Source organism: Sylvia atricapilla, chromosome 2, assembly GCF_009819655.1.
Source record: "Sylvia atricapilla isolate bSylAtr1 chromosome 2, bSylAtr1.pri, whole genome shotgun sequence".
NCBI lineage: Eukaryota > Metazoa > Chordata > Aves > Passeriformes > Sylviidae > Sylvia > Sylvia atricapilla.
In genome coordinates, this window is record NC_089141.1 from 114,100,108 (window position 1) to 114,107,957 (window position 7,850).

Genomic DNA, 7,850 nt, shown 5'->3' on the forward strand with positions numbered 1-7,850 from the left:
GCAGGCTGCTTTGGCAGGAGATGTAGCAGAAGGGGGTGTAGCTCCCAAATTTCCAGTTGGACACGTGCTTAAAGCTGAGAAAAAAAATCAAAAATCCATAAAAATCCAGGACCAGCTCCGTTTCCTCCCGTTCCTGATCCTCAGGGGCAGATCTTGGAATGATGGAATGGTTTGGGTTGGGAGAGACCTTAAAAATCATCCATAAGGAGGAATATTTTCCACTGCTCCAAGCTGGCCTCGGACACTTCCAGGGGTGGGACAGCCACAATTTTTCTGTATTTTCTCTGCCAGGGCCACTGCACTCTCACAGAGAGGAATTCTTCCCCAAAATCCCATCTAACCCCACTCTCCTCCACCTCAGACCATTCCTGCTCCTCCAGCCCGTGTCCCAAGTCTGTTTTGGAGCTCCTTCAGGCCCTGGAGGAAAGCTCAAAGTTCTCCCTGGTGCATTTGTTTTTTTTTTTTTCAGGTCACCACCCTCATTTGGGTGTTTGGACCGTTGGTGACAATTTAGAAACCGTGTAGAGCTGAGATGAATAACAGCTTTATTTCATATTTAAATCCAGTGGCATCTGTGGTGCTGCCGGTAAACAAATCAGGTGCTCTTTTTTCTTTTTTTTTTTTTTTTTCTTTCCTTGATGCCTTTTGCTCCAGCTGCAGCTTTATTTATTTTATTTTATTTTATTTTATTTTATTTTATTTTATTTTATTTTATTTTTTTGTTTTGGAAACAGCACCAGACCAAACACAAGAGGCAAAATTTGCTTCTGTGCCAAACCCTGAATGGGTGGCTGCAGAAAACAAAAAATAAAATAAAATAAAAAAAGCCACCACCTGAGCACAGAATTTTGCCTGGTGCAGGTTTTTTGAACACCTGCAAAAACTGGGATGAGCAGCTGTCAGTTCATGAAGTGATTTCAGCCCTTTTCAACTTACTGGAGGGCTCAGAGATAAGAACCAGCCCAAATTAGTCAGATTTTTGGATATGGAACGTGGGGATGGCGTCCTGGAGATGTTTAAATCCTGGCTTGGGCAGAGAGGCAGGGAGATGCTGTGAGGAGGCAGGAAAATCGAGCATTTAATGTGGTTTAATGTCAGTGCAAAGGGGCTAAAAGGTAGAGGCTGGATATAAAAAACCCCTCCAAAATAAAATCATCCCCTTTCTGCCTAGAACACGGAATTTTCTCCTTAATAGAAACATGGAATTCTCTCCTTAATAGAACAAAAAGGTCTGTAATGTCATTTGAGTTGCATTTGGGCCTTACATTTCAGAGTTGGCCATTTATACCTTTTTGTCCCTGTCAGCACAGACATTCTCGGCCTCTTTCCTTCTTTTTTTATTTCCCCTCCCTCTTCTTTTTATTTAATAATTCAGTGTAACAATTTATTTTTTTAAAGAAGAAGGAAAAAAAGAAACCAAACAAAACCCCAACAACCAAACCAACTGTAATGGCACAAAGCCCATAAAAAGCAATTATTACACCAACCTCATCTCTTTGCTTTTTTCTCCCCCCTCCACAGCCAAATTTCAGGTTTCACTCCATTTTTTCTTCCTGTTCCCACTGGGATGACCTTTTATCCATGAATGGCTTTTCCAAAGGATCAAAATGAAGCCAGAGGTTCAAGTTGTGGCTCCTTTTCCCAACCACTTCCTCCCTCCCTTTTCCCTCTGCCCGTGAAAACACTTCTATTGGAATTGTTCCTCCCCCCTGCAGCCCCAGCTGATGGTGACACCACTCGGGGATGACTCAGGCAGGACACAGGAGCTTCATGTGACCCTGGTGTCACCCAGGATCCCTGTTTTCCCCTCGGTTCCTCTCTGACATTCCCAGGGGCTGCGGTTCAAGAGCCTCTTGCTCCCTCTAGAGCTCCTCAGGGCAGTTCTGGAGACCACTGAGATCCCTCAGGAGATCACTGAGGTCCCTCAGGAGATACTGAGGTCCCTCAGGAGATGCTGAGATCCTGCAGGAGACCACTGAGGTCCTGCAGGAGACCACTGAGATCCCTCAGGAGATGCTGAGATCCCTCAGGAGACCACTGAGATCCCTCAGGTGACACTGAGATCCCTCAGGAGACCACTGAGGTCCCTCAAGAGACCACTGAGGTCCCTCAGGTGACACTGAGATCCTCCAGGAGACACTGAGGTCCTGCAGGAGACCACTGAGGTCCCTCAGGAGACCACTGAGATCCCTCAGGTGACACTTAGATCCCTCAGGAGATGCTGAGATCCTGCAGGAGACCACTGAGGAGCTCCTGAAGAGGAGCTGGTTCTGCTCCAGCCTCTCCATGGAATGGGGGCTTCAAATCCCTGGATTTCAGGGCAGGGCACAGGCAGAGGCTTTGATCTTGGAGAGTGATCGTGGAATCGTGGAATTGCCTGGATTGAAGGGACAATATCACAGAATTCCAGGATCCCTGGGGCTGGAAAATCCCTCCCAGGCCAGCTGTGCCCACCTTGTCCCCAGCGCAGAGCTCTGAGTGCCACCTCCAGGGGACACCTGCAGGGATGGGGACTCCAAAGCTCCCTGGGCAGTGCCAAGGCCTGAGCACCCTTTCCATGGGGAAATTCCTGCTGCTGGCCGAGCTGAGCCTCCCCTGGGCCAGCCTGAGGCCGTTCCCTCTTGAACCCTGAACTTTCTGGAGTTGTCTCAGTCCTGCCCAAATCTCAGGGGACGTCCTGAGCAATCCCATAAATGTGGGGACAACTCAGGATCCGTCTGAGGTGGTGGAGTTCCCATCCCTGGAGGTGGCACTCAGAGCTCTGGGCTGGGGACAAGGTGGGCACTGGGACTCCCTGAGAGGCTTTTCCAGCCTCAGGGATTCTGGAATTCCACGACTTCAGCTGACACTTGAAGGCACTTTTGGATTCCAGTCTCTACTAAACCCCACAACAGCGTCCAGATCACATTTCCAAACTTAGTCAGGATTCCAGGATTTCCAAACTCAGTCAGGATTCCAGGATTTCCAAACTCATCCAGGATTCCAGGATTTCCAAACTCAGTCAGGATTCCAGGATTTCCAAACTCATCCAGGATTCCAGGATTTCCAAACTCAGCCAGGATTCCAGGATTTCCAAACTCAGCCATGATCCCAGGATTTCCAAACTCAGCCAGGATTCCTGTTGCTTTTCCTGGGAAGGTTCTGACCTGACACCTCCTGCAACAACCAACATTCCCAAGAGATTTTTCCCACCCTGGCTGGGAGGGAAGGGCTGATGGGAGCAGTGAATCCTGAGCTGTGCCCTCACACAATTTGAGACCTTGATGTCCATGGGAAGGGTTTCCAAAGGCAGAGGCCTGTCCCAGCTCTGCAGGGTTTCATCCTGGTGCTCATCAGAATTAGGAACCACCAGGGACAGTCCTAGAGAGAAACGGGGTCTGAATCTGAATCAGAATCTGAATCTGAATCAGAATCAGAACCAGAATCAGAATTAGAATCTGAATCAAAATCTGAATCAGAATGAGAATGAGAATCAGACCCAGAACCAGAATCAGAATCATTAGGTTGGAAGAGACCTCTGAGATCATCAAGTCCAACCCAACCCTAACCCCAACTAAACCACCAAGTGCCACATCTAATCTTTTCTAAAAGAGGAGGCTCTTGCACCCCAAACCCCCCTTTTATCCTCACCAAAGACTCCCAGGATAACCCCAGAACGATTGACTTCCATCCCTGAGCTGATTTCTGGGTGGGTTTTCCATCGATTTACGGGAATGTTGAACCCAGAGGCTCCTGGATTTTGGTGTTGGCTCAGGCTGCTGCTTTGCTGTGAGTGCTGTGACCCTTTCAGGGTGACTTTTGGAGGCATCCAAACAAGGCCACAGTTTCGGGATGACTTTTTGGGGCTGTTTAATGCCTGTTTCCAGTCCCCAGCGAGGTCAGGTCCTCTCTGCCTGGCTCAGATTTGGGCAGTCTCTCTGTGCAGACACTCTGGGGGCATCGTGCCGGCGTTTCTAGAAATAAAATCACCCCACATAAAACCCAGGGGGTGTTTCAGGCCCTGCTGCCACCCCAAAACAATGCCCATAAACCCCACACTTCCCTCCCAACCCCTCCAACCCAACCTTTGGTTAACCAGCCCCATAAAAAGGGTGAATAATTCAGGAGCCATAAAACCTTTTAATCTGGATGGAGACGGGGCAGAAGGAGCAGGGGATAAAAAGGAGGGGGAATTGTCGGTGAGGGACACTCAGGTTCATGGTTTTGGGGGCTGTGGTTAAGCAGGATGTGGTTCATGAGCAACAAGGAGCAACCCAAGTGTCACAGCTCATGTCACTGCCCCACTCGAGTCTGTTCTGGGGAAAAATCATTAAAACAAAAATAAATCAGCTCCCTCTTCTTCTTTATTCTGGATTTAGAAGCTGGAATCAGGGCCATGGTTTGCTACATTGCTGTTGGGGTTTGTCCTGCATTTATTTTCTGTGTAAAAGCTCCTCCAGAGCCTTCTAAAGAATGAATTGACACTGCATTCTAGCAGAGCAGTTGACACAAAAAAAAACCCCAAAAAACAAAAACAAAACAAAACAAAACAAAAAACAAAAAAACAAAACAAAAAAAAAAACCCACCAAAAATTAGAAGTCAGAAGGAAATACTGCAAATTAATCCAGTAAATGAAGTATATTTGTATATTTTTAAATTTTTAAAATTTAAATTTTCTCCCTCTTCTTCTTTATTCTGGTTTTAGAGGCTGGAATCAGGGCCATGGTTTGCTATATGTTGTGGGAGTTTCTCCTCCATTTATTTTCTGCATAGAAACTCCTCCAGAGCCTTCTAAAGAAATGAATTGACACTGTGTTCTGGCAGAGCAGTTGACAAAAAAATCAACCAACAAAAACCTGAAAGTCAGATGGAAATATTGCAGATTAGTCCAGTAAATGAAGTATACTTTTAAATTTTTAAAATTTAAATTTTCTTTCTCTCCTTCTTTATTCTGGTTTTAGAGAGTGGAATTATGGCCAGGTTTTTACTGCATTTCACTGTTGTTGTTTGGAGTTTCTCCTGCTTTTATTTTCCATATAAAACCTTCTCCAGATCTTTCTAAAGAAATAAATGGGTTATGTGTTCTAGCAGAGCAGCAGGTGTCAAAACTGCAAGTCAGATGGAAATATTGCAGATTAGTCCAGTAAATGAAGTATACTTTTAAATTTTTAAAATTTAAATTTTCTCCCTCTTCTTCTTTATTCTGGTTTTAGAGAGTGGGATTATGGCCACGTTTTTACTGCATTTCACTGTTGTTGTTTGGGCTTTCTCCTGCTTTTATTTTCTACATAGAAACTTCCCCAGAAGTTTCTCTGAATTATATTGATTATGTGTTATAGCACAGCAGTTGTCACAAAAATTGGGAGTAAGATGAAAATACTGCAGATTAGTCCAGGAAATTAAGTATATTTTTCCATTCTCTGCCTGTTTTAGTGGTTTAGGTGTTCCATTTAGTGACACAGGGAATCATATTTTGGAAAGAAGGAAAATCCCTGTTCCCCTGAGAGCTGGATTTGGGGATCCCTGTGTGTCCCAACACAGAATAATTTGTGATTCTGTGATCTCCAGGTGCCTCCTTGATAAGTGATAAGTCTTTTTAGGACGGAATTGATCAAACTTTGCTCCTGATGCCTCTCCTGTTGCCCCGACAGGGAAAGATGCACAAAGCTGTAAAGCTTTATCACGAAAATCTGCATTTAAAGGATGTCAGGAGCTCAGCCATCCTCATTTGGGGTGGATGCAGCACCAAATGCCCCGGGAGAGGGATGTGAAGTGACATTTACAATCCCATCCATCTCCTGGATTGTTTCTTTAACCAGGATGTGGATGTGGGAGGACACTGGGTTGGTTTAAATTCTGGTTTAGCTGCAGCAGCCAAAGTTTCCCCATCTCTGAGAGATCCTGGCCAAGGCTCTTCACCTCCCACAGCTCCTCATCCTCAGGGTGGGGAGGCTGAGCCCCGAATTCCCAGGGGTGGGATGAGGACAATTTCCAGGAGCAGGGTTTGAAGTGGCTGCAGAGAATTTCTGGGGGCTGAGTGAAGGGCAGGATGCAATTGCCACGAATATTTCCATTTCAATTTTTATTTCAATTTAGCCTCATTTATAGAGATAAAACTATAGAGATATAGAAGCAAACAGTAAAAAGGGGTGGAAGGGAAGAAATTCCACACTGGGGCTGGAGCCAGGCGGTAAAAACGAGGGAGAGGGAGGAAGAATTCTCAATTTTCTCCCAACAATTCCTGGTTATCCCACTGATGTCCCCTGATGTCTCTGGCTGGTGACAGAGATTCCTGTCAGTCTCTCAGTCCTCTGATGCTGAAGCTGCTGCCAGGCAATGTTTTCCCTGCTGCCAAGGCCAGCACCATCCTCTGAGATCTCAGCAAAGATGCAGAATGTTGCTTTTGTTCTGGCAAAAACTGCCAGCAGTAAATCCAGGGGTAGCAGAGCTTTTCCCAAAACGGAGCCATGCCATGCACAGAAAAACCTGGAAAAGGCCCTCGCAGTTTTTCTTGCTGAATAATAGAAAAACTGAGCCTGACCCTCTGCTGTGGCTTCATAAAATGTTTTACTTCTCTGTGGACGAGCTGTAGGGGTTTTTTGGGTTTTTTTGGGGTTTTTTTTGTTTGTTTGGTTGGTTGGTTGGTTTTTTTTCTGGTTGTTGTGGTGGTGGTGGTTTTTTTCTTTTTTTGTTGTGGTTTTTTTGGTTTTTTTTTTTTTTGGTTGGGTTTTTTGGGGTTTATTATTATTATTATTATTATTATTATTATTATTATTTCCATTTCTTTCTTTCCTGGCCTTGCAGCAGCAGATGATTTTCAGAGGGCTCTGCTGCACAGGACGGAATTGATCTCCTGTGCTGGCCTCAGGCACGGAGTTTGGGATTTTACAGCTGCCTGGGGGGGCTGAGCACCCACTTCTCTTTCATTTTAACAAGTGCTGCTGCTCCAATTCCCGTGGCAGTTTTGGAAAAGAAGACAGCCACGATTTCCCAACCTCCCTTTGGAGAGAGCACAGATAACAGCCCAGAGTCAGGAACATCAGATAAACCCTGACTCTTAAGGGTAACCTCCTTTTTTTTTTTTAAATACAAACAGAGCGTCGATGATTTAAATAGAAATTAATTTTGTTTTCCGCGAAAGCTTTGAGCTGTTGCCACGGAGGGGAATGAATCCAGGATTTCTACACCCCAGAAAAACCTTTTAGTGCCTTGCAGGGTGTTCGAGCTCTACCAGAAACGAGGAGTTTGCTTTTCTCAGCACTTGCTCAGGGCATTGTTTTTGTTGTTTGGGGGTTTTTTGGGTGGTTTTTTTTTTTTTTGCTCAGTCACATTTTCTTTCTCTCCTGTTGCAGGGAAAAGCTTCACTCTGACCATCACAGTCTTCACCAATCCTCCCCAGGTGGCCACCTACCACAGAGCCATCAAGATCACGGTGGATGGACCTCGGGAACCCCGAAGTAAGTGAGCTCAGGGGAGAATTTCCAGAGGGACACACTCATCTAGTGTGTCCCCAGCCACACCAAACCCAGCAGCGTGTGGAGAAACTCGGGGAACGTTTTTTTAACGCGTTTTATGTTAAAAAAAAATACGTTTTTAATGGTTTTTTAGCATTTTTTAAGCTTTAAAAATGGTTTTAGCCCTGCCTTCCTGAAGGTTTTCTTTCTCGCTGGTGATCCAGTGACTTTGCATTTCTGAGACACCCAGGCAGGCCTGGCTTGGCTCGTGGCCAGGAGCTGACAGGAGGGATGCTGGTAAAAGGTGGGCACAGAATACCTTGCACATCATTTCTGGCTTTTCCAATGTTAAGAGAATTGTAAAGCATTGGAAAGCAATATGGCATTGATCAAACCCTTCAGGCCCAGCCACTCTG

General features: G+C 45.5%; 1 protein-coding gene across 2 annotated transcripts in view; it reads left to right on the top strand.

The window, feature by feature from the left end:
* LOC136358260 (runt-related transcription factor 1-like) overlaps positions 1–7,480 on the top strand; it is a 121,284-nt gene extending 113,804 nt beyond the window's left edge. For both annotated transcript variants that reach the window (XM_066314239.1, XM_066314240.1), the window contains one exon: positions 7,333–7,480. In XM_066314239.1, coding sequence (XP_066170336.1) covers positions 7,333–7,445 — 113 coding nt within the window. In that variant the 3' untranslated portion in view covers positions 7,446–7,480. The remainder of the gene's footprint in view (positions 1–7,332) is intronic.
* The last annotated feature ends 370 nt before the right edge of the window (positions 7,481–7,850 follow it).